The following is a 26,097-nucleotide window of genomic DNA, read 5'->3' as shown; positions in this document are numbered from 1 at the left end:
TAATCCAACTGCTGGTTTTCTCTGAGGTGGCTACCTGTGTCAAAATCCCCTGGGGAACTAATGAAGAATTCAGGCTCCTGGGCAACCTCATATTCAAGTAGGACTCCCAGGATGTGGCCCAGGAATTTGCAGTCCAGAGTTAGCGTTATCCGATGCTCAGTCCAACCCCGGCTCCCTGAACCCCCTTTGCCTGCTCTGGTTCCTCAAAGACCTTAGATCCGAGATGGGCACGTCTGGGGTAATACAGACCCACCCGATGGTCTGACTGCGCGGTGTGGATGATCACTGCAGCTTAGCGGGATCCGGGTGTCCGACCTCCCTCTGCCCCAGCTCTTCGTAACAGCAGCCTCTCCCAGCTCGGTGCTCTGGTATACCAGGTAGGGTCACACTCGTTGTGTGACTGAGTTGTGTGCCAACGGGGTTAGAGGATAAGGGGCTGGGGACTGAAAGGTCTGAGCAACCCTGTTCCGCCCTCCCACCCCCATCCGTACATACCCCTTTCCAGCGGGTAGGAAGATCTGGTTTTTACAGAAGGGTGTGGCCACAGAGGCCGATATTATGACTTTCCTTCCACTGGCTGGAAGGAAACTAGAGACCACGGATTTCACCAATAGGAAGGCAATATGCAAATATTGCCCAGCGTTAATTGGCTGATGGACAGATGCGTACCATTCATCCTTGTGCTCTGAGACTTGGAGCTTGGAGCACAACTTTGAGGTAGAGGTTGCACTTGGAAGCAATTTATTGAATGCCCACCTTGCGCCGAGTCCTGTGTCAGGGCATACAGGGGTGAATAAGACCGGAAAGGCACCGCCCTCGTGGAACTTACATTCTAGTAAACTAATAAGAACATAAATAAATGAACAATTTGTTTTCTAAATTTCAGATCTGGGTGGTGCCACGAAGACAATGCATCAGGGAGATGTAACACCAGCGATGCTGTAACAAGTGCTGCAAGGGTATATTCTAAGCGCAGCAGAGGAGGGCAAGACCAATTACCCTGGTGGTGGACTGAGAGGTGGAAAGAGGAGGTGCCCTTGAGCATGGAGCTAAAGAAGGAGGAGGAATTTCCTCCCCTAGCTGAGGGGGCAGTATGTGGGAAGTACATACTGAACTTTAGGAACCCCAGGAACTGTGAGGTAGATGGAGAGAAGAGTGTGCAGGGCAGGAGAGAGCAGAGTTATGTGACTTTGGGCAAGTCTTTTACCACCTGAGCCTCAGTTGGCAGAGGATTAAAGATAATGTAGAACACATAATATATATGTGCACTCAGTAAATGCTAAATAAAGAAAGCTCCAGGTGGTGACCACTACTGTTATACTGGGAGAGCCCCTCAGTTGTGTTCCCTAGGTTTAGGGCTTTGGTCCTACCCCTCTCTCTTCCCTTTCCCCCAAAGCTTATACCTTCAGGGCTTCTGTCTTCACTTCTCCCCCTGGAACTTAGCACACTGGCATTTTGTCTTCCTGCCTCCCTAGGGGACAAGGACTCCAAGTAGAGCAGGAAAGATTTGGATAAGCTCCAAGTAAGGACTTCCTTCTCTTTCTGTCAGAGTTGCAGCTGCTCGGAGGAGGGGACAGCGTGCATTTCCCACAGATTTAGAAAATTCTGGAGCTGGAAGAAAGGTTTGTGATAACATATATAGTCCAGAGCCTTTTTTTTTTAATTTAATTTTTTTTTTTTAGATTTTTTTTTGATGTGGACCATTTTTAAAGTCTTTATTGAATTTGTTACAATATTGCTTCTGTTTTGTGTTTTGGTTTGGGTTTTTGGACACGAGGCATGTGGGATCTTAGCTCCCCGACCAGGGATCGAACCCATACCCCCTTCATTGTAAGGTGTAACCACTGGACCGCCAGGGAAGTCCCTAGTCCAGAGCTTTTCAATTTTTTTTTTTTTTGACAGATATCCAATGTAAGAAATGCACTTTACATCAGGACCAGCTGAACTCAAGTTTTATGGAGGCTGACGTTTGTAAAATTTAAAGACCTCTTTAAAAAAAAAGAATATAAAATTATGTATGCAAAATCAGGTATTTATTTAGAGCAAAAAAAAAATTCATATAAATTACAAACTTTAAAAGTCTGACTGGGATTTCCCTGGTGGTCCAGTGGTTGAGACTCTGAGCTTCCACTGCAGAGGGTGGAGGTTCAATCCCGGGCGGGGAACTAAGATCCAGCATGCCGTGTGGTGTGGCCAAAACAGACAAACAAAAAATAAAAAGTAAAAAAAAAGAGTCTGACAAACACCATAATCATAAAGTCAGAACAATAAGAAATTTTCACTAAACTACCTGACGTATTGCTTTACTACCTTTTTTTCCTGCCATTTGAGGATGCATGCTTTTCATATAGCAGTGACTTTCTTATATTTTCTATAAAGAGAAAGAAAAGTCAGGCTTCTAGAATGTTTGATCAAAATGTTTTTTGTTTTATTATTTTAGAAAACTTTTTCTCAGCTTTGCAATCAGTTTTTGGTAATGTCATGTAAACCTAAAATGTTTAATTTTGTCAAATTTGGGAGAGACAAATTTTCTGTGTTGTTTCACTAGGAGCCGCAGACTTTGTCAGAACAAAATGTGGTGTGTATGAGACAGAACCCCATGAGTCATGATATATAAAACATTTGAAGACATACACAGATGTACTTGCTATGTACAGTACTGTTATGGGTTGGTGTCCTACAACAGAGGCATCCTGGTTAATTCTATTGCACGTGATTCTCCCGCCCCCCAAAAGAAAATAGCATGTGGTGCATTTATAATTAGATATGCTGTGTTATTAATTGTGTTCCCAATGGCGTGGACTTTTGCTGTAACTAGATCAGTGGGAACTCAATCCTCCACATGTAAGTTTACACGGCTGAGAATTGGAAGAGTTTTCCACAGACTAGCTTCTGGCTCTATACAACGCAGACCTGGGTTCTCCTCTACTGCCCACATTCTTCCCATGTCAGGTGCCTAGGTGTCATGGTGACGTAGTGATGTGACCTCTGTCCCTGCACCTTTATGTCAGGACACCAGGTGAATTGACGTGGTGACTGGGTATGGGTGATTGGAGTATTTCTGGGAACCATTCCCTACACTAGGATGCTAGCAATCACCTAACTATTCTAGAAGTTGACTGTGAACCTTATAACTATAATCAACTAAACTCAAACTAAATGTATGTCCAACTCAATTTCCCATTGGTTGGATCTCGGAGTAGGCGGACACAGCCTTTGGAAAGAGAAAAGGGTTTTACTGATATGGAACACTCTTCAAGATATATTAAGAGAATAAAAGCAAAAGGTATGAGACAGTGCTTGAGACACAGGTAAGACACAGGTACTTGCACCTGTGTGGTGTGTAGGCTACCTCTGGAAGGAAGCAGGAGAAGGGTATTTGCCTCTGAGTAGCTGTGGGGACCAGGGTGGATGGGGGACTTGCTTTTCCCTGCAAAGCCCTTTTGAGCTTTGTGAAGTGCTTTTTTTTTTTCTTTTTTTTTTTTTTTGTGGTACGCGGGCCTCTCACTGTTGGGGCCTCTCCCGTTGCCCCAGACGTGCAGGCTCAGCGGCCATGGCTCACGGGCCCAGCCGCTCCGCGGCATGTGGGATCTTCCCGGAGCAGGGCACGAACCCACGTCCCCTGCATCGGCAGGCGGACTCTCAACCACTGCGCCACCAGGGAAGCCCTGAAGTGCTTTTTAAATCACATGCATGTCTTCTTTTTCTTTTTCTTTTCTTTCTCTCTGTCTTTTTTTTTTTTTTAGATAAGTGCTTAGCAGTTGACAGTCTATTTTTCAACCGAATTTAGGTTGTTCTCTCAGTGGCCAGCAGGGGGAGGTAAATGCTTTCTCTCTCCAAGAGAGAGGTTTCCCCTTCTACAGCCTTCAGAAAACACCATGCCTGTGCCCTGTAGCTGGAACCCAGGCTCCAGGTGGGGTCTTAAAAGGAAAATAAGTGAAAATAAGTTGTCATTACGAACTCTAGGGAATCTCTGATTTTTAAAATAGCTTTATTGAGATATAATTCACATGCCGATCAGGAGCTGGGCGCAGGCGGGAATTCTCGGCTGCGGGTTGTAATCCAGGTGTTGCTTCTCTACTCCATGGATCTGCCGCATCAGCTGTGACCAGGCCACTAAGGCATCCAAGCCCCCATTGCCCACAGGAAGACTGGGTGCTCTGGACGCAGGGGGAGGAACCGGGCTCAGGGCTGAGGTCTCCTCTCCCCCGGGAAGGGCACTCCAGGGCTACCCAAGTAACAGAAACAGTTTGCTTTATTGTTTAATTTCTACAGAGATGTTCTCTATGGAAAAAACGTTCCTCTTGCCACTTAGCAGAAGCAGAACCTGGAACATTATGGTCTCTTGTGTAAATCCACCCAGTACCACATGTGCATAGGTAGGTATGACCCTGAGAAGCAGCCTCCCTGGTCCAAAGGACCTGGGTAACATGCTGGGAGGGGGTGAGGGGAAGAGGAAGTGAAGGGGCAGCGCGCCACTGGATTGGAGCCACTGAAAATACCCCCCTTCTGAGCCCTGTGATGAGTGCTTCCTGCTGCCGATCTACCATCCAGCCACCCATTCGTCCATCCACCCCTCACCCACCCACCCAACCACCATTCACCTTTTCATCTCCCAAGCACTCATGCATCCATCCATCCATCCATCCATCCACCCCTGAGTTAAGATCAACCTGATAAGGTCCAGCCAAGAGCCGAGGAAGAGTTCTAGGTGGAGGGAACGGCAAGGACAAAGTCTTGAGGCTGGAAGGAGTTTGGCGAATCCACGGGTCAGCCTGGCAAGGGGGCATGTGTGATGAGTTGAGGCTGCAAGGTGGACAGGACCGGATCAGCGGGACCTTGTCAGCCAAGGGGGGAGTTTGGATTTGTTCTAAGTGTGAGAAGAAGCCACCGGAGGGTTTCAAGCAGGAGAGTGGGGTGTTGTCCTTTCCGTTTTACAAAGACCCCAATGGGTGGTGAAAAGATGGTGGGGGCAGGAGCGGAGAAGGGGAGACAGTGAAGTGGCTGTGATGCTCCCCTTCCTCCCACAAGGGCCCTCCCCAATTCCAGGTGAGGCGAGCATGACCCAAGAGCTCCAGTGGACCTAGGCAGTCCTGGCAGGATGCGCTCTGGGAGTGTGGCCAGGTACAGCCAGCAGCTGGGGTGCAGGGTGAGGCCACAGAACCTGGTGATCAGCTTAAACAAGGAAGATCCCTGGACCAGATGAGGTAAGAGCTCTGTGGATGTCCGTTGAAGGACATCTGGTCAGAGCTGCAGAAGCAGGGCTGGACATCCAAGCAGACCTGATGTTAATATTTGATAACAGCGAACATTTATTTATTCAGCTGAACATGGGTTGGCGCTGTGATTAGCACTTCACATACATTCTCCCTTAAGGCCCACATCTACCCTGTGAGGTGTGACAGTTAACAGTTCCCATTTTGCAGATGGACCAGCTGAAGCCCAGAGAGGTTACATGACTTGCCCAAGGTCACACAGCTATAGACAGACCTCCCTGTGCCTGAGGCTAACACAACTGAAGAAAGATTGTGGGAATAAGAGGGTTTTTTTTTTTTCTCTGTATAGGGACTGGAAAGCACAGATCATAAGCCCTAGATCTGTCCAGGGGAAACAGGGCCCCGATCTTGATGGTGTGATCATTTGGCCCCTTGAGATGGTACATCTGGCTGTCACCAGCGTCTTTCTCCTTACCCATCATGCTCTGGTCCCAGGCTCCCTGGGCTCTGGGAGGATGGACACTGGCTTCCCGAGACGAACTGTCCTCCAGGGGCAGGGGAAGGGATGTGCTCCCCAGCCAGAGTCCAGGCTGTTAGATGCTGCTTGTTGCAAATTCTCTCCGAGCTTCTGCTCTCTCCACTGTCCTGGATACTCAGCTTCATCGTCTCAGGTGAAACTTCTGCCCATTTAGGAACCCTCCCTCAAAGCAAGGAAGGAAGACATTTGTTTCTTAGTTTTTAGCATCTATTATGCGCCCCACATGCTACATAGGTTGACTTTTTAAATTTAAAAACTCCTTAAAAATTCTCACAATCGGGAATTCCCTGGTGGTCCAGTGGTTAGGACTCCACGCTTCCACAGCAGGGGGCACGGGTTTGATCCTTGGCTGGGGAACTAAGATCCTGCATGCTGCATAGCCAAAAAATCCAAAACGAACAAACAAAAATTCTCACAGTCACCCCGTGAAGAAGATACTATTAGCTCCCTTTCACAAATGAAGAAACTGAGGCTTGAAGTGACTTGACGTGACTCCTCAGCTTGCAGGTGACAGAGCCAGGATGTGTTATTTGCCTATTTGATGCCAAAAGCTCGGTGCTTTCCATGAGCCCCCTCCATCCTGGCACCTCCTGGTCTCGGAAAGAGGAAGTTGGAGAGGGAATGAGCAGGGAGGGAAGTGCCGACGGGTATCACTGATGAGTTGATTTGTTTGTTCTTTGGGAGGAGAAGGACAGGAGAGGAGATAGGGAGGGATCCCACAGACCTCAGGACCAAAGTCCCCCAACAGCAGGAGGCCTGATGGGTGACAGTTCCTGGAAGCCACAGGCCAAACTCTCCATTAGGCCCAGCAGAACACAGTGGCTCAGGCCCAGACAATTTAGGGGCCCACCAAAATGTTTTAATCTCTTATAGAATCAGAAGAGGAATTCCCTGGCAGTCCAGTGGTTAGGGCTCCATGCTTCCACGGCAGGGGGCACAGGTTCCCTCCCTGGTCGAGGAACTAAGATTGCACATGTCACGTGGTGCGGCCAAAAAAATAAAATCAGAAGAGAAAATGAACTTTCAGGTAGACAAAAGTGCTTTAATAAATAACATTGAGGGACTTCCCTGGTGGCTCAGTGATTAAGAATCTGCCTGCCAACACATGGGACATGGGTCGATCTCTGGTCGGGGAAGATACCACATGTCGCGGAGAGCTAAGGCTGTGCGCCACAAGTACTGAAGCCTGCGCACCTAGAGCCTGTGCTCCGCAGCAAGAGAAGCCACCGCAATAAGTCTGCTCTCTGCAACTAGAGAAAGCCCGCATGCAGCAATGTGGACCCAACACAATCAAAAATAAACAAATGAATAAATTTATTTATTTAAAAAATATAAATGTAACATTGATATATTGATTCAATGCAGTCATAAAAAATAATTAAATATATGTATGTTTATGTCTATGTGTCTATAATATATATTTTCTAATGGAGGAAGGGGCCTATGAAGGCAGAAGTACCTCAGGCTCACAAAAGTCATGGTGGGGCCCTGGGAGTTTGCAAGGAGAACATTCCCCGCAGGCCTGGGGCTCAGACTTGGCCACCAGGTGTAGGTGAGCAGCCTTCCTCCCAGCTGACAAAGGTAGGGCACTGGGCTCCTGATACTAATGGCAAATGTTTTCTGTTAACTATTAACGAAGTGCCAGGCTTTGTCTCCCTTAATCCTCACAACACTTATTGCTCTCATTTTGCAGAGGAGGAGACTGAACTCAGAGAGGTTAGAACCAAGATTCTAGAGCTGTACTGACCTCTAAATGACATTGGAGAACCCCCTCCGGCCCCAGGAATCTGGGACTTGCTGAAGCCTTCCATTGTGGTGTCATTAATTATTTTCTAGTCTTTTCCTGTGCCCTAGCTTGTCTCGCTACTAGACTTGGCGTCTTTAAGGCCTGGATTTATTTTGTACTTTTGTTCTATGGGGGCCCTCAATCCCATGCATTTGAATCAAGTCTTTTGCGCTTGTGTTCCATGAGGGAGACCCTGTTTGGCCAGCTAGGCCATGTCCTTCTTGGCACCTCAGAGGTGGACACACCAGCAGCTTTGTTATGGCTGCTCCTCTCTGTTGTCCCTCAGTGCAGCCAGGTGGCCTGCTGTACAATTCAGTGAAGGCAGATCTGTAAGGGCCATTCATGAAGTCCTGGGAACTTGCTTTTGTGGCCGCTGTATTCACTTAACACTCTACCATGAGCAAGGAACCACAGCCATTGAGGGTTTCCTCAAAATGTGATTTCTGATGGCTGCGTAATAGTTCATTTATATTTTCTTAGCACCATTAACTTAGACAATCCTGTAGTATTGATGTTTCACTTTCTAACTCTTTCTTGATGATGATGATGATTTTTGCTACTCAGTCAGTCAGTCAATAAATATTTATTAAGCAGGTACTAAGTGCTGAGAACAACTTTCTGATCATCTGGCTTGATTCAAGGGTAACATTTGGAATATTGAGCAGAACATCTGAAAACCTATGAGAAGGGGCCGAAGTAGTAGGTAGAGGAAAATTCATAGCTTTAAATACAGTTATTAGTAAGAAGAAAAGATGAAAAGTCAATGTACTAAACATTCACCTCAAGAAGTTAGAAAAAGAGCAATAAAAGAAAAAGTAAAAAAAAAAAAAAACCCCAAAGTTAATTAGCATAAAAGCACAAAATAATGAAGGAAACAAAACCAAGAGCTGGTTCTTTAAAAAGACCAAGGGAACTTCCCTGTTGGCGCAGTGGTTGAGAGTCCGCCTGCCGATGCAGGGGATGTGGGTTCATGCCCCGGTCTGGAAGGATCCCACATGCCGTGGAGTGGCTGGGCCCGTGAGCCATGGCTGCTGAGCCTGTGTGTCCGGAGCCTGTGCTCTGCAACGGGAGAGGCCACAACAGTGAGAGGCCCGTGTACCGCAAAATAAATAAATAAATAAATAAAAATAAAAAAATAAAAAGACCAAGGTAGTAGAATGTCTAGAGACATGTGCGGACTGCAGATTCTTTATTTATTTATTTAAGAAATTTATTTATTTTTAAAATTTATTTATTTATTTTTGGCTGCTTTGGATCTTTGTTGCTGCATATGGGCTTTTTTTAGTTACGGCGAGCAGGGGCTACTCTTCATTGTGGTGCATGGGCTTCTCATTGCAGTGGCTTCTCTTGTTGCAGAGCATGGGCTCTAGGTACGTGGGCTCAGTAGTTGTGGCACACAGGCTTAGTTGCTCCACGGCATGTGGGATCTTCCTGGACCAGGGATCGAACCTGTGTCCCCTGCATTGGCAGGCAGATTCTTAACCACTGTGCCACCCAGGGAAGTCCCTGCAGATTCTTTAGTCAAGAGGCTTTCATGAGCATTATTTCTCCCACCAAATTTCTGGTAACAGTTGCTTGGCATAGTGTATTATTTATCTGCTGTTGTGTAACAAATTAACCAGCACTTAGGGACTTAAAATAAGAAACACATTTCTTACAGTTCCTGGGGTCAGGAATCTAGACAGGACTTAGCTGCGTGCCTTCTGGCTCAGGGTCTCTCACAAGGCTGCAGTCAAAGTGTTGGTGACACCAGCCATCCCAAGGCTCAAATGGGAGAAGCCCCACTGCCAAGTTCAGTCACATGGGAATTGGCGGGGCTCAGGTCCTCATCACTGGTTGGATGGAGACATCAGTTCTCTGGCACATGGGCTTCTCCATAGGACTGCTGATAACATGGCTCACTTGCTTCTTTCCCCAGAGCTAGGGGGGAGAGAGAGAGAGAGAGAGCGAGAGAGAGAGAGAGAGCGAGAGAGAGAGAGAGAGAGAGAGAGAGAGAGAGAGAGAGAGAGCAGTCTTTTTGTAATCTTTCTGGGTTTTTTTTGTAGTCTTTTTGAAATCTTTTTTTTTGTAATCTTTGTAATCTTTTTTGTAAACCTTTTTTGGTAATCTTTCTATTCATAATTAGTCTTTTGTAACCTAATCTTCTAGCATTCTGTTCTAGAATTCTAGTATGCTATTAGAATTGAGTCACTGGGTCTAGCCTCGCTCAAGGGGAGCCAGTTATACACGGGTGTGAATAGCAGGAGTAGGGATCATTGGGGCCCAGCTAAGAGGCTGCCACCACACAAAGGGTTTAACATCATACTCCTCCTGGAGGTCAAATATTGTTTTTGCTAAGTGAGGGCAGTGTAACATGCCTTGGCAGTCATCCGAGCAGTGGGTTGGTAGACAAGGCAAGCTCTGCTACTTATTAGTTGTATGAGGCCTGGGAACCTTTGTTCCTCATCTGAAAAATGGGGTAATAGTAAAGATCACCTCCAGAATTTGTTGAGTTTGTTGTGATGAGACCTGGAGAAAGTGCTTTGTAAAGTGTAAAATACCCTGCAGAAGGTAGGCATTATTAAGAGAACAAGGTTGGAGACGCAAGTGTCAGTGATTTTTTCCTTTCCTTTATTAGTATTTTAAAAATCTTCCATTGATGTAAAACACACACACACAGAAAAAAGAGCACAATTCATAAGTGTGGTCATGTTCTCCTGTCTTTAAACATTCTTCTAAAACAAGTGAACTTTTTTTTTTTTTTTTTTGCTGTTTGCAGGCCTCTCACTGTTGTGGCCTCTCCCGTTGCGGAGCACAGGCTCCGGACGCGCAGGCTCAGCAGCCATGGCTCATGGGCCCAGCCGCCCCACGGCATATGGGATCTTCCCGCACCGGGGCACGAACTCGCGTCCCCTGCATCGCATCAGCAGGTGGACTCTCAACCACTGCGCCACCAGGGAAGCCCCCAAGTGAACTTTTAAGTTCTTTTTACTTCGTGTACTTTCTACAGTGGGCTAGAATTACTACTATCATCAGAAAACTGTCACCTCTACAAGGTGTGGTTTCTGTTGATTAGAGAGTTTCTGTTTATGAAGCACTTTCAACTCCTTATCTTGCTTGGGTTTTACAATGGCCCTGGGAGAAAGATCAAGAAGGGATCTGGGAAGATCCCACATGCCGCAGAGCAGCAAAAAAAAAAGAAGCGATCAATTTCCTTGGGAGGAAATCACTCTTGTCTTGGGGCGGGCCAGGGACTGAAGGTGGTGTCCTCTGTGAGTGCTGTGCAGTGAGCCACCTGTCAGCTCCTGGCACAGAAGGGCCTTCAGCAGGCCTGGCCCACCAGCAACCCACCCGGAGTGGCTACCGCCAGCTCTAATGGAAAACTCTCCAGCTCGCCAGACCAGGGCTCTAGAAAACTTCTACTTCTGGGAATCCACCTTAAGAAAGTTGTCATGACGCTGCCAGACGTTATGTGCAAATAATTGAATGCAGTAGCATTTTTAATAGCAAACACTTGGAATTAATGTAAGTGTTCAGCAGAAGGAAATAGCTTGAATAAATTTAGGCATTGAAAGGTTGAGTATCTCACTGCCATTAAGATATAGTTCTGAAATATAGATTTGTGGGCTTTAATGTTTACTGAATGAAGCAGGATCAACAATTAAATAGACAGCGTGTGTCTATGATATAAATCCATTGAAAACCGCATGGAAAGAAATGTGCCAATAAAATAAGCAGGTTCCATCCTGGTGGTGGGATTATGAGTGATCGTATTTCTTATTATTTAATATCTCTAATTGACTGTGGTAATCATGTCAATTACATAGGTAGCAGGAGAGTAAAGAGCAAAGCACGGAAATCCTATTACCCCACCCCACCCTCCCCAGCCCTCCCACTCCCTTCCCTACTTAGTTTGTTATCGATACTTCTAGACGTTTTCTTTGAATCCACCATGTATTGCTTTTAAAATTTACACAGACAATCAGAAAAATCATGAGGTGAGGGGAGAAAACAAAAGACTCTCAAAATGAATCTGGACATCATAAAAGTATAGAGATTTTTACCAACAAGTCTCTGTTTAAGGATGAGAAAGTGGGGCTCAGGGTTGTTGGGTAGCCTGCCAAGCTCACATGGTTTGGGCCCGCTCCTGGCGCCCAGTTCAGCGCTGCTTCTGGGTTCACATGCACTCGAGATCTGGGAGGAGGCTGGGAAGCTGGGCTGGAGGGAGGCCAGGAGGATGCTCTGGGCTGAGTGGGCTGGGCTGGGGGGAGGAGCCTTCTGCCTGTTTGTTCTGGGTACCAGGAGATGCGGGTGGAGAGACACCCTGGCAGAAAGGACCAAAGTCCTCATTTATGGCCTTGGAGGAGTTAATGTGTAATATTCTAGGATATAAGCTGGGCTGTGAGGTGAGACCCTGAGCCCAGATCTCCGGGAGCCACCAAGAGCTGCTGTCAGGAGCTGCCACCATGTCGGTGAGGATGCCGGCTCCCCACTGCCCACCTCCTCCAACCCTCTGCCTCTTCGCCTGAGTGGGGGTGGGGTGGATGTTGGCGGAAAAGCACCGCTGCCCCTCCAGCCTCCGTTTCCTCATCTGTATACTGAGGAAGTTGGACAGATCACCTCCACAGCCCGCCCCCTTTTTAAAAAAGTATTTATTTATTTACTTGGCTGCGCCGGGTCTCAGTTGCTGCACGCACGGGATTTTTAGTTGTGGGCATGTGGGATCTGTTCCCCAACCAGGGATCGAACCAGGTCCCCTGCATTGGTAGTGTAGAGTCTTAACCACTGGACCACCAGGGAAGTCCCTCCACAGCCCTTTAGCACCGAGATTCTCTGCTCCCTCCACCACCGTTCTGAGTCTGTTTCTTTCCCCCTCTAGCCTCAGTTTTCTCATCAGTAATTTTTTTTTTTTTTTTTTTTGCCTATCCCCCTCAGCTTTCGGGATCTTATTTCCCCGACCAGGGATCAAACCCAGGGCCCCCTGCAGTGGAAGTGCTGGAATCCTAACCTCTGGACTGCCAGGGAATTCCCTCTCACTAGAAATATTAATCGTGGCAATAATAGTAACTGCTAACATCTATAGACATCTTTAACCTATTAAAGATGAAGAACTGAGACTCGGAGATTAATTGCCCAAGATCACAATCTTTAAATTGCAGGGGTCGAGGTTCTTTGAGGTCCCTCGCTAATTCTTTGATTGCAAACCCTGCTCTGCCATAGCCTACTGTGTGGCCTTGGACAAGGTACTTTGACAAGGTACCCTCTCTGAGCCTCAGTCTCCCATATTTGGGGAATTGGATCACAGATGGCATCTTCTGAGGATGGTACATTGGTTTCCTGCGGCTGCCATAACAAATTTATTCTCTCACAGTTTTGGAGGTTTGGGGTCTGAAATCCAGGTGTTGACGGGGACATGCTCTCTCTGAAGGCTCTAGGGGAGAATTCTTTCACGTCTTTTCCAGCTTCTGTTGGTCGCCGGCAATCTGTGGCCATCCTTGGCTTGTAGCTGAGTCCCTCCAAACTCTGCCTCCGTCTCCACATGGTCTTTTCTGTGTGTCTGTGTTTCTGGGTCCAAATTTCCCTCTTCTTATAAGGACACCAGTCATATTGGATTTAGGGCCCACCCTCAGCCACTACGACCTCACCTCAACTTGGCCCTATTTCCAAATAGGTCTCATTCACAGGCTCCGAGTAGACTTGGTTTTCTGGGAGACAGTATTCAAGTCAGCACAGGCGGGATGCGGGGTGTGGATGTGACTGGAGGGTCCGGCGTGGATGGTACGGTGCTCTCCCCACCCTCTGCCTCCCAGGGAGGACCTCTGTGCCCAGAGACTTTCCCTACTTTCTCCTTCCCCTGGTCATCTCACCCCTCCCTTTTTTTTCCTCCTTCCTCAGAGACCACCCAGTCCAAATCTCTTATATTAAAGATGGGGGAACCGAGGTCCAGAAGGTGGCACAGCTGGCCCCTAGTCACTTGGCCAGTTAGGGGCAGAGCTGGCACTAGATTCTGACCCCTGTCACCTGCCCCCACCCCGACCCCAGCTTTGCCTCCCTGTCTCTCTCGGGGCTTCAGACTTTGTTAAGCAGGGGGGTCAGGCCCCCTTCCACGGGCATCCCTGTTTGTCCAGATACACCCCGAGCCTGGCTTTTCTCATGCCCCTGCCCTGCAGCAGCCTTGGGGTCTCGGGTTCTTCTGTTTGAGCCAGGCAGCCACCAGGATGTACAGGGGCCGTGGGGGTGCTTCTCCCCATCCCAGCCCCACCCTGACTGTCCCAGGGTCCTGGTGGGTGGCGCACGCAACTAGAAGGAGACAGGAGAGTCCTCACGCCGTCTGGTGGGGAGCGTGCGTGCCGCAGGGCACACAGCTGTGAGGGTCTGCTTGGTGGCAGGGCGCCCATGTTCCTCTTTGGGACGGACTGGATAACCTCTCTAAGGAAGGCATTCTCTGTCTATCTGTGAGAGGCTGAAGGAGAATTCTAATCCAGTCTGGCCGTTGATCCAGCTGTTACCCTAAGCGCCCATCTGAGGAGTTAGGCCTCCTGCCTCCGAATCCCACTTTCTCGAAGGCGTGGAGATTTCCCCCCACCCAGGGGACGTCTGGCCACGTCTGGAGACATCTTTGGTCATCACAACTTGGGGGGAAGGTGCTACTGGCACCGGGTGGACAGAGACCAGGGATGCTGCTCTACCACCTACAGCACACAGGACAGACCCACAGGAGCGATCCAGCCCAAAGGTCCAGGGTGCCGAGGCTGGGAAACCCTGCTCTGAGGCGTCACAGGGTCTGACGTGCTGTGACGCTCCACTCTCCTGGGCTTGGCAAGGCCTCTTTCAGGCCTTCCTTTTTAAAACAAATTTGTTTTATTTATTTATTTATTTAGGCCGCGTTGGGTCTTCGCTGCTGCGCCGGGCTTTCTCTAGTTGCGGCGAGCAGGGGCTACTCTTCGTTGTGGTGTATGGGCTTCTCATTGCGGTGGCTTCTCCCGTTGCGGAGCACGGGCTCCAGGCATGGAGGCTCAGTAGTTGTGGCACACGGGCTTAGTTGCTCCGCGGCATGTGGGATCTTCCCGGACCAGGGCACGAACCCGCGTCCCCTGCATCGGCAGGCAGATTCTCAACCACTGCGCCACCGGGGAAGCCCTCAAGCCTTCCTTTTAAAATGCACTGCCTCAGGCTGGGATAATGAGCTTTGAAAACCCAGCTTCGAGAGCCTCCCTCTAACCGTAGTAAAGTTGTGGGAACCCCCGCTCTACGGAAATTCAGACAGTGCCAAGGTTGATGGAAAAATAGGAAGCAGATGGATACTGGAGTAGCAATAAATAAGCATAATGACCACAGTCCCTTGATTTGCTTTTAGCCTGTGCCCTATCTGTGGGCTTCACAGATGTGAGCTCTCATCCTCCCAACCCGCTCAAAGGAGGAGCTATTAACCTCAGGGACTCCAACAGCATCTGTCACTCAGTGGACGCTCGGCAACTGGTTCTGAATGAATAAATCAAATTAGCTCATTTTACAGATGAGGAAACTGAGGTATGGAGAGGGATTTTGATGCACATGTTCAGACGTGTGACTTATGGAGTTTTATAGATTCTTCGTTCGGGATGGGCCTAGACCTGCCTGTGATACAGTCATTGTCTGTCAGTGAAATGACTCCGCGTCTGTGCAAGAACTCAGCCTATCTTTGTTTGGGGGATTTTGCAGAGGGCACTATGCCTCATCACTTGAACACGTTTGGGAACAGTGAGGTGGGCAGGAGTCATTCTACCCATTTCATAGATGAGCAAACTGAGGTCCCCTCAGCTGGGCCCTAATGTCTCCAGGTCTGGCTGTTCTTCAGTCTGTAGTGGATGAGATGAAGCAAAACGGGCAAGAGGGGGGGCTCCGGGAAGCTTTGGTCTGAGCACTCTGGCTCTCTCCCGTCCCAGCTCCGTGCTCTCGCGTGCACGGTGGGAGAGTGAGGCCTGGGGCCACAGGTCCGGGGTGGGAGGATGCTGGTGAATGGGCTTCTCCAGCAGAAGAGCGCCGGGCATGTGTGTGATTGATCTGTGTGGGTCGTTTCTCTGTTGGTGCAGGAGAAATTTGAGATTATGAACATGGACATGAAGGTGGGGACAAGCCTGAAGATCAAGGGCAAGATCGCAGACCATGCTGATGGGTGAGCCAGTGGGGGGGCAGGTGAGGCAGCGGGGGGAGGGGGGCTGCCCACAGACCTGGAACAGGCTGGGAAGGGCAGCCTTGTGAGATGGTCGGACAGCGAGAGCGACCTCAGACCAGGGGCCTTTTGTACACTGTTGCACGCTCTCACCCCCTCCCACACCCCTGCTGGCTCCTCTTCTGTGAGGGCTGCTTTCGCATCTGGGGCTTCAGAATTCACAGCGGATGCCATGTGCTCAGTCTCCTTGGCCCCAACAGACACTGAAGGGGCAAGTGAGAACTCCCGGAAGCTCTGCCCAGTCCTCTGCGAGTCGGGTGCCTCCACTGAAGGCCCAAACCCCCGGGGAACCACCCTCTTGACCCAGCTGAAGGGTCAGAGGCCGGCCTTTCACACACACTATACCAGCGACAGCCGCCAGGGGCCGCCAAGTGGTCTTGTTTCCTTCTCTCCATTAGGATCAGAGGCACTTCTCCGCCTCAGGTGTTACAGCTCAGCGTTAGCCTCTCCCGTGTGCAGGACAGTGTCAGCATTTCTTGGGACTGATCTCCATCAACTTTTGGCTGGGGAAGGGCAGGCAGACGCATTGTGTAGGAGCCAAGAGAAAAATCAACCCTTTCTCCTGCGTGGGTCCCTAAGGGTTGAAGAAACGTGGGATACCTCTGGTCTGAGATGTCCCAATGAAGGCACCCCATGACTCAGAACGTCCCACTCTCAGGGACCCTGAAGGTCTAACTCAGGGCCCTGTAGTGATCCTTTCAAGAGATCACACAACTCCTGGTTGCATACCTCTAATGACAGGGAGCTCACTACTTCAGGTGTCCAACTATTTATGGCCAAACTTCATGGGTCTTCAGAAGAGTTGAGAACAGCAATTCTTTCTCCCAGGATAGACACCTTCATTTCCTGAAATGTCACCCGTTACTCCTTCCCCTGCAGCTTTGTGCTTAATCTGGGCCAGGGGACAGATAAACTGAACCTGCATTTCAACCCACGCTTCGGTGAATCCACCATCGTCTGCAACTCACTGGATGGCAACAGCTGGGGGCAGGAGCAACGGGACAGTCACATGTGCTTCGGCCCGGGATCGGAGGTCAAGGTGAGGTCAAAGGCGGAAGGGGCCTGAGGAGGATATCAAGGGGAGAGCCCAGATGGTGGGGTACCCTGGCCTAGACACAGGCCAGGGCCGTCTGAGCCACCAGGCACGGCTGTGGCGCCTTTCCAGGGTGCTCCTGCCTCCCTGATGCATTCCTTCCCACTGCAGATCCTCGTGACCTTCGAGGACAACGAATTCAAGGTGAAGCTGCCAGACGGGCACCAGTTGACCTTTCCCAACAGGCTGGGCCACAACCACTTGAGCTACCTGAGCGTGCAGGGCGGGTTCAACGTCTCCTCCTTCAAGCTAGACTGAGGGCAGCACCTCCGGAGCGGATTCCCTGACCCGCAGCTACCGCCAGTCACCCAGCCCTTGGGTCCCGGCTTCCCATCTGCTGTTCCTAACCCTCCGCTCTCATCCCCCAAGGCTAAGAACCAACAAAAGAATCCACCTTTATAGTCTTTCCGTGGTAGGAACTGTGGTGCTTTGCTATTTTAATGCTCCCAGCATCCTCATGATACAGATGAGGAAACTGAGGCATAAGGTCCTCGGACTGCCACGTGGGGGTTGGGATGTGCTCCCGAACACCTCTAAGCCACCAGTCCTGGCCGTTCGTCCCCTTTTGTCACCAGGGCAAGTGCCAAGCTGCTCTGTGGGATTATGGTTCCAGGCACCTGGGCCAGGGGCTGTTCCCGGAACTATAGATAAGGGCTCCCACCTGGGCCTCTTATCTCAGGGCTATTCATTCCGGCCTAATTACTCATTACCCAATGCCTCGGCCCCTCCCCTCACTGGGGCCCCCTGGGGGAGTCCTTGGCTTTCCAAACCCAGTGCTTAAGGGACTCAAGCAGGTGGCGCTGACACTGTCCTCCCAGGTCCTCAAGCATCTCGCAGGGCACCTTTTATCAAAAAAGCCTTTTTTAATCAGGACCCAGAGGCAGGTCTGGGGTGCACGGGAAACTGGGATTCCCCCACTGTGAGGTCACACCTGACTTTTCTCTGAGGCTTCTGGGACAAGTGGGATGGCGGGGGGGGGGCGGAAATATTGGGGAAGCAGCCTTAGCAAGGGCTGGGGCTCTCAGAAAGGCAGTGGGGACCCTGCTGGGGGCAACTCCAGGATGAGCTGGGGGCAGGCGGTCCCTCTGGGAGAGGGGACAAAGGCTCTATGTGCTATGCTCCCCACCCCCACCCAGCAAGGGCAGCTTTCCCAGCACAAAGGCTGCACTGTGAGGCGAGGCCCTCCAGCTGGTGGGGATGGCCTGGGGTGGCGGGTGGGCCGGAGGAATGGCTGCTGGGTCCAGAGTGGCAGTGGTGGGAGGCAGGGCGGCCCAGCACGGCCCATGGGGACACCCAGGGCCCAGGACAAGCCTGGTCTCCTCTGGCCTCCCTCCCATGTCCGTCCTGCAGAGGTGTGGAGGGGTCTGGGGACAACTTGGGTTTTCTCCCATCTTTTGTTGGCGGGACCCAGCTGTCAGGTGAGGGGCTGGCTCTGCGCCTGGGGAGTTCATAGGCGGTGCCCCGAGGCTGGCTGGGGTCCTGAGGCCAGGCCCAGCCGCTCACACCTTGACCTCGTCATCCTCCTCAGCTTCGGCAAACTTGAAGGTGTTGGCTTGCACCGTGCTGGGCACGGGGGCCCTGCTGCCTGCCTGCGGCGGCCCCCACTCCTCGTCCAGGCTCTCCCAAGAGGCCCGAGCCTGGGGCAGCACCTCGGCCAGATGCCGCTGAGCATCCATCTCAGTGTAGTGGCGGCTGCTTTGGCCGCCGCCACAGCCTGCTTCCCAGTGTCTGCCGGGGCCCACGTCAGCACGTGCACGGGGATGCTCTCCCACCGGGCTGGCCCTCCCCCCGGCCGCTGGGCCCAACCCTGGGGTTACCCCATTGGGGCACTGTCCACGGGGCGGGGGGCTTGGGGCAGGGGTCGGGGGGTTTGCGACAGGGGCTGGGGCATTTGCAGCAGGGGCTGGGGCCGGGGTCTCGGCTGCAGAGCCTTCTGAGAGGCTCATGACCCCCAGCAGCTCACTGAGGAGAGAGGGCCCAAGGTCGAGGTCCAGGCGGAAGGACAGGAGGGAGTCAGAGCGGCGAAGCTCAGGCTCAGAGGGGAAGGAGCTATCCCGGTCCCGGTCACGAGGCTTTTCTGGGCGAGGCAGGCGAGAGATGGTGCAGAACCCGGAGTCCAGGCCTAGAAGAGAAACAGGGACCAGGGTCATCGCTGGGGTCCCTAACCAGGTACTGGGGAGGGGAGAGCCAGGACCACCTCCAGCTTGCTATGTGGCCTGTAGCAAGCCACTCCCCCACCTGGCCTCAGTTTCCCCCATCTTTCCAATACAGCGAGCCCCGTCGTCTCTTGTGTGATCCTCCTGTCGACCCTGGAAATTTACATAATCCTCATTCCCATTTTGCAGATGAAGAAAGTGAGGCTCAGTTTGGGACGAGGGGAAGGGCTAGCCCAGGGCCACAGAGTTTGGTGGGCTGGAGCTCAAATCTCCTGACTCTCAGTCCCAACTGTGAACTTGTATGACCCCTGGTTCCCTGCCATGAACCCGCAGCATACGGGCTGGTTTGTGGGCACAGGGATGGAACCAGCAGCCAGAGTCTGACTACATAGAAATCAAGACCCAAAGGACAGGCAAATGCCCTCCAAAGGTCCTCTGTCCCAGGCCCTGGCTCCAGGACTACCAGGACTGAGGTAGAGTGGTGGGACTGAGGAGCAGCCCCTCAGTGAGATTCTAAGCATTCCCCCCCGGAGAGGGAGCACGGGAGGAAGCCTCTGGTGCTGGGGCAAAGCTGCAGGACAGGAAATGGCCACCAGGTGGCAGAAGGGGCCCCGGTTCCCAGGTGAGCTGTCCAGAGGAGGAGCCAAGGTTACACCTGGCACTCCCCACCCTGGCGGGAAGGGCCTCCGGCTTCTGTTCCATGTGAGTGGTTTTCCAAATTTGCCAAGTTACAGGAACCTTTGTTCACATAACGACACAGCAACAGCTCCTGTGTCCTGAGCACCTACTGTGTGCCAGATCCTGGGCCTCACTGAATATGTGTATCATCTCACTGAATCTTAGCAACGACCCTGAGGGGCCCATTATACAGGCCAGGACTTGACTTGACAGAGGTCAGTTGGCTCGCTGGGAATGAGGCAGAAGCAGAATTTGAATCCAGAGCCCTGGCTCTCTGCCTCTCCACTATGTCATTCTGACACAGGGAGCTGCTTCCACCGAAGGGGGCTAGAGCAGGCTGGCCCAGCCAAGGGCCTGGGGTTGGGTGGGGGCCGGCTCAGGGGCAGGTAGCACTCACACCCCATCTCCTCACCTCTGAACCTCAGTGTTCTGGGGAGTGAGCGGATTCCCGCCCTGTGACCCACCCCCCGCCTCCATCCATGATTTGGGGTTTGGGCCTGATCTCCACGGAGGCGGAAATGCTGTGGGGAAAAGAGCTCACTTGGAGGCTTGGCTGAACCATCAACCGCTCTGGGCCCCAGGCTCTGAAAAATAGGCAGATAGCCCAGGCCCTCACCGTAACTGGAGTGGCCGTCTGTGGAGGTGGCAGGGCTGCGGTCGAAGCTGAGCTTGCCCACCACGAGGCTGTCGTAGGCGGCCTGGTTGAGCTGAGGCAGGGAGATGGCGTTCTTGATGATGGGGGAGATGGCGGGTGGAGCAGGTGAGGGCGCAGGTGGGGAAGCCATCCTCCGGGGCGGTGCCCCTACCCTCCGCACCAGCTGCAGCTTCTTGGCCAGGAAGCCGCGGGGCGAGCGGTGGGTGCCCCGCGAGCTGCCACCGTGGTTGCTGAGGAAGGAGGTGTCGCCGAAGACGTCCCCGCCACGGCCCACGTGCATGGTGTGGCGGAAGTCCCCGAGGGGGGGGCTGATCATGTCCGCAGTCAGCCGCCTCTTCCCCTGCGAGCTGGACACCCAGCCCACGGGTGAGAGCTTGCCCAGGTTCATGGCCGGGGCTCCTCCGGCCCCCTGGGAGCCCGGCATTGGCTCTGGCTGCTCAAAGCTGCTGGTCCATGCCCACGGCGGGGCCTGGGGAGGGCGCCGGGCTGGGCTAGGGGTCCGCTTCTCAGCTCCCTCCTTCTCGGTGAAAGGGGGTGGATGGAGGCTGTGCCCCGGCTCTCTTAAGGTGCTGCCCCCAAATGCTGAGGCTATGGGAAGTCCATGGCTTGTCTGTCCCTGAGGCCTGGCTCCTAACCCTGTGGAAGCAGCTGTAGGTGTTCTGTCCAAGAATACAGAAAGCACCAGACGTGCCTCAAATGTGGACAGCCCCTCTCCTGCCCAGGGGTGGAGACCTAAAAGAAAGAAAAGTAGTGGTAGGCCTGGGGGCATCCTGGGTCCAAATAATAACAGCTAAAGAGAACAAATGGGGACTCCCTGGCGGTCCAGTGGTTAAGACTCTGCGCTTCCACTGCAGGGAGCGCAGGTTCCCTCCCTGGCTGGGGAGCTAAGATCCCGCATGCATGCTTGGGGTGCGAGCAAAAAGTAAAAAACAAACAAACAAACAAACAAAAACCAATGGGGAACACGGAGAAAAGGAGAAAATGCTGAGCAGACAGACCCACAAAGGAGGACACAGCGCATGATTCCACGTACAGGAAATTTAAGAACAGGCAAAACAAAACAATATGATAGAAATCAGAATTGTGGTCGCCTTTGAACAGGTATAGACTGGGAGGGGGGCACAAAAAATTCAGCGAGCTGTACACTTAAGCTGTGTGTAGGTAAAAAGTATGAATGGTCGTTATACGGCACCCACTGATGAAACACCTGCTGAGCGCCAATGGCTTAAGGTCCTCACTCATTTAACCCGGACAACAGCCCTGAGGGAGGCTCTATAGAGACAGGAGAAACTGAGGCACAAAGAGGTGAAGGGACTTGCCTGACGCCACACAGTAGGCAATGGTGAAGCAGGGCTCCCAACCCCAGAGCCCTTGAACCCCAAGGGCCTCCTGCTGGTGGGCTGAGTAAGTCACCTCCCTTCTCCGTGGGTTAAATTGTCTTAGAGCAAGGCCAGGAGGGAGGAGGTGCCCGGTGAAGGTTTTGTGAACTGCTGTGTAAACAGCAGAACCCTTCGCCTTCTAGATGCTTCCTGGAAAAAGGATCCTGTGGTCAAAAGTGGTTTTTCCAGATGGCTACGACATGCCCGAGCATATTCAAGGCTCTGAGAAGGCCCGCAGGAAAGAACATTATCATAGTTTTGACAAAAGCCTTGTCACTGGGGAACAAGTTTTGGAAAAAGCTCAGCTGATGCCAAAAGCTATTTCTTGCCTACTCCCTCCCCTCCTGATCTCTTCCGCACTTTCTTCCCCAGTCCCAGTCTTCTCTAAGCTTCTCTTGGTCCGACCCTACCCCTTCTAGTATCATAGAAAGTGTAGGCTGGAGGACACCTATGAGCCTGTGTTCCCACATTTGGTTTTCCTGTGGCCCAGAGAGGCCAAGCTTGCTCAAGGTCACATCAAGAGAACTGGTAGAGACGTCAACTCAGAGCCTTTGACTCACGTAGCCTTTACTGGACCGTGGAGCCCAGTCTTGCCTCTCCAGATCACAACACACTCTGAGGCTGGGGCCACTGCCTGGATTTTCCCTCCTGCCTCCGTCCCAGCACTCAGCTTGGACTCTGCAGGCGGCCAAGTGCCAAATCAATACCAGTTTAATCACAGGAGTTCTTTGTGATACCTTCATGCCAAAGGCTCACCCCTTGTCACCTTCCGAGTGAGGGTAGGTGGAGGATTCAGTGGCCTCACAGTGTGACCTTGGGCAAGTCATTTACCTCCACAGGCCTGGCACCTGAGCTGATAGACGTTGATAATGATTCTTAACAAGAACACCTAGATCTGAGCGTCAACTTAAAAAAAAATTTTTTTGCTGCCACCTCCAAGCGTAAAAACCTCAATTCTGCCCTTCAAATGTTATTTGAAATTCAAAATAGGTTAAATAACAAGATAAAAACAAAGGAGGCAATAAAACAAAGCTTGCTTTGTTTTCTGACTACATTCTCTTCCCTTCCCACCATCTGATCCTCTCCCAACCCTAACTCCTCCCCCCTGGGGGGGCGGTTCTGAATCATCCCTTTCCCTGGCACCCCCGGCACCAAGAAGTCCTTGTGGAATGTTTGCTGAAGTTATGAAGCACTCTGCATTTGGCCAGCCACTACATGATGTCATCTGATTCTCCAACAGTCCCGAAAAGCTGGAGGGTTAGCCCATTTTACAGGAAGAGCCACGGCTTGGAGAGAAGGAACTTGGCCAAGGTCACATGGCAGGTACCTGCCACGGGCCAGGTTTCCCTGCTCTGCTGAGATGAGGATTAAATCTCTGGGGGAGGGGGGGAGGGTGTCATCCTGAAGTGTCAGGAAGAGGTGTGACTGTGTCTGCCATGGGGCCACACCCACCTCTCCCCAGCCCCCAATTCCCTGGCTTCTAGAAGCAGCCCCTCCTTTCTCAGCAAAAGGGGGTCCAGCCCCCACCCAACACCCATGGCCACTTTGACTTGTGAGACCGGCTTCTGCCCCAATCTTGTGATGCCCCACCTCCCAAATGTCTCTGGGCACCTCCAAAAGATCTCTACCCCACCCACTGCTGTAGAGAGAGACCTGCGGCATTGTGGAGCCAAGTGCAGGGCACTGCTACTGGGCACCGGTTTTCCCACATGGAAAACAAGAACCGCATCGAACGCTGGTCCGCTCGCAGGAGAGTTTTAAGAGTGGAAGATGCTGTCAGTTAAACCCTTGGATCCTGAAGCAGGGCTGGGTTTCAAAGCCAACATTCTTACACTAATATCTCTCATTCTGGGGACCCTTGATGGCAGCCTATTTGGCACTTGACTCTGACCACTGGGTATTGCTGGTGGTTAGGTGTGCCCCACCTGGCCCCGGAGTAAGCAGGGCTCCGGCTGTCCAGGAACATGGCCTATCTCCCCTCACCCGTCCACGAATACTACCTGCTAATGCTCACAAATACCCATTTTACAGATGGAAAAAATGAGGCACAGAAAGGCAACTGACTTGCCCCAGGTCAGAGAACAAAAAAAGTGGTGTGGCTGGGAACCTCCCCAGGAGTCGACCAACATCAATAGTAAATGCCAGGGGAGTGGGTGAAGACTCCAGGGGTGCGGGGAAGAGTTGTTGGGGTCTGGGCAGATGCCCAGCCGCGAGTACAGAAGGGCAGGCCTGGGAGGCAGAAGACTCAGCTCTGCAGATTCGGTGTCTGTGACCTGTGCTAGAGTGGTCACCGTGCAGCCTCAGCGTTCCAGGAGTCCTCATGTTTACCCTACAGAGGACGGTCAGGCCTGGGTACTTGGTAGGAGGCTTGCTCAATAGCAGTGACGATCACAAGGACAAGGTTTGGGGCCGGAAGCAGGGACCATGTGTTAGGGAAGGCCAACAGGGGCCGCTGTGGAGGCATCTGTGGTTGGAGGAGGCCCAGGGCTGTCTGACGAAGGTGGGGGGAGGGGGAGAGGCAAGGCTGAGGCGGGTGTGGGGGCCGCGGCACCCTAGCGCTCACCTGGGGGTCACCCGCAGGTCCCTAGCGGGCACCACCTCTCATCCTGGAGGCCACTCCCTGCGCACAGCCCCCCTCTCACAAGTGTCCCGCTGGGCAACACCACCCCTGCCAATGCGCGGCGGGGCCCTGTCTCTGTTAGGGCTGCTCTGGCCTCTGGAACAAGGGGTTAAGTCCCTAGGGGCTGCCTTCTTCTGGTCCTCAGAGACCAGCCACTTCAAGACACGGAAACTGAGGCCAGAAAGAGGGTAGCAAGCTGTCCACAGTGGCAACGGAGACCCCGTTCTCAGGACGTCAAGGGGGATAGTAGGAGGAGGGGGCAGCTTGGGCCACAGGGGAGGAAGGAGGAAGAGGGGGAGACGCTTCTTGCCCAGACACCCCAAGTTAGAGCCGAATCAGCCTTTGGCTCGGTGAGGCTGACTGGCTTCCGGCAGGGTCTCCCCAAGTCCTCGGTTCAGTACCTGCGCCGCGTTTCGCGCGGCTGTGGCCTCCGGGCCAGTCCTTTCACCAGTCTGAGCCTCAGTTTTCCGATCCAGAAAATGGGCTTCAGACTTCTTGAGTCTTGCCTGTCTCGGCAAGAACAGAACAATCTCGAGGGCAGTCGGGATTGGAAGTCCCGGGAAAGATTCTGGCCAGAAAACATTCCCTCTGGGAGGTACGGGGTTAGAAAGCGGAGGGTCGCTCCGCCGGTAAGGGGGCAGCGGCTGCCTTGGCCCGAGGGGAACCGGACGGGATGACCTCATCTGCTGCTCCGGCCTGGAATGCGGCGGTTGGGGAGGGGGCAGGGTGCCTGGACCATCTCCCCAGCGGTCCCCCCCACTTCCCGCTCTCCGCGCCGGCCTCGCCAAGGGGCCAGACATTCCGACACATAGCCCCCTCCCCGTTCCTTCCCTTCCTTTCCCAGGGCAGGAAGGAGCCTAGACTGCCCTCGACTCGCCCCCTCCTCCCGCAACCCGCTTTACCTTCCAATTCTCTGCCCCGCCGAGAACATTGCAAAACAACCCGAAAACTTGGAGCGTCCCGGAGCCGCTCCGCGCGGCCAGCGCTCCGGGCCTGCCTGTTGGCAACCGGGGCGACTGGGGCAGGCTGGGCCCCCTCCTCCGCTCCTTGAGCCGAGCGGAGGGTGCCGAGTCCGCGCGGCGCCGCGATCCCGCTGCCGGTGTCCACGCCCACCCCGGGCTTGACGACCCGCGGGCCAGCTCGCACCTACCTTCTCTCCGCGAGCCGCAGCAGCGGGGGGCGAAGGGCGGGCGCGTCGGCAGCGGCGGTCCCGGCGCCCAGTCCGGGCGAGTGGCTGGGCCGGTCTGCGCCGCCCTGGCCGCGGGCTCCGCGGGCTGGCTCCGGGGGCGGGGGCGGGGTGTGGGCCCGCTCCCTCCTCCCGCCTCTCCCCTCCCGTCTGCGGGCGGGGCCGGGCCCCCGTCCCGGGCACCGATCACGCTGCCCCGAGCGGCGGCGGCGGCGAGAGCTGGAGGGGGAGCGGCGGGGGCGCCAGGTCAGGCTTTTGCCTGCTTCTTCGTGGGGCAGGGGGAGCCGGGGAACGTGCGGGTTGCCGGGGCGAGGTGACTCGGTTCCCGGATCCCAAGCCCTCTTCCACCGGCTCCCTGCGTGGCCTTGGGGCGCCCTGACCTGGTAACTCTCGCTGCTGGGCTTTTCAGCCGCTCCCTGCGGGAGTTTGGGGAACAGGGAAGCCGGATCTCAGAGGCCTTGAATGCCAGAGTCCTGCTTAGACCTTAAATTCTACAAGCTGGGATACCCACTCCCTTTCTCCTAACCCCCCTTTCCTTTTTGCTCCAGTACAGGCCCCCGCGGGTACCAGGACACAGACATGAGCCAGACTGGGGTGCA

The 26,097-nt window shown here is 52.9% G+C and overlaps 2 protein-coding genes across 3 annotated transcripts; one reads left to right on the top strand and one right to left on the bottom strand.

Moving 5' to 3' along the window:
* The first annotated feature begins 1,555 nt into the window (after positions 1–1,555).
* On the top strand, positions 1,556–17,088 carry LGALS2 (galectin 2). 2 transcript variants are annotated; one of them, XM_059082319.2, is made up of 4 exons: positions 1,556–1,622; positions 15,592–15,674; positions 16,611–16,770; positions 16,936–17,088. In XM_059082319.2, exons 2-4 carry the CDS (start codon positions 15,607–15,609, stop codon positions 17,080–17,082), a joined length of 375 nt encoding a protein of 124 aa, XP_058938302.1. In that variant the 5' UTR covers positions 1,556–1,622; positions 15,592–15,606; the 3' UTR covers positions 17,083–17,088. The 2 variants fall into 2 exon arrangements, with proteins under 2 accessions (XP_058938302.1, XP_066866251.1); XM_067010150.1 differs by lacking the exon at positions 1,556–1,622 and adding an exon at positions 11,842–11,991.
* Positions 17,089–17,667: 579 nt separating this feature from the next.
* CDC42EP1 (CDC42 effector protein 1) lies at positions 17,668–25,600 on the bottom strand. Its single transcript, XM_059082309.2, has 3 exons — positions 25,463–25,600; positions 20,275–21,045; positions 17,668–18,946 (listed from the first exon to the last, which is right to left on the bottom strand). Exons 2-3 carry the CDS (start codon positions 20,735–20,737, stop codon positions 18,324–18,326), a joined length of 1,086 nt encoding a protein of 361 aa, XP_058938292.1. The 5' UTR covers positions 20,738–21,045; positions 25,463–25,600; the 3' UTR covers positions 17,668–18,323.
* Positions 25,601–26,097: the final 497 nt, after the last annotated feature.

This window comes from Kogia breviceps, chromosome 12 (assembly GCF_026419965.1).
Source record: "Kogia breviceps isolate mKogBre1 chromosome 12, mKogBre1 haplotype 1, whole genome shotgun sequence".
NCBI classification, from domain to species: Eukaryota; Metazoa; Chordata; class Mammalia; order Artiodactyla; family Physeteridae; genus Kogia; species Kogia breviceps.
The sequence above is the reverse complement of the archived record's forward strand: the minus strand, read 5'-3'. Positions and strand labels throughout refer to the sequence as shown.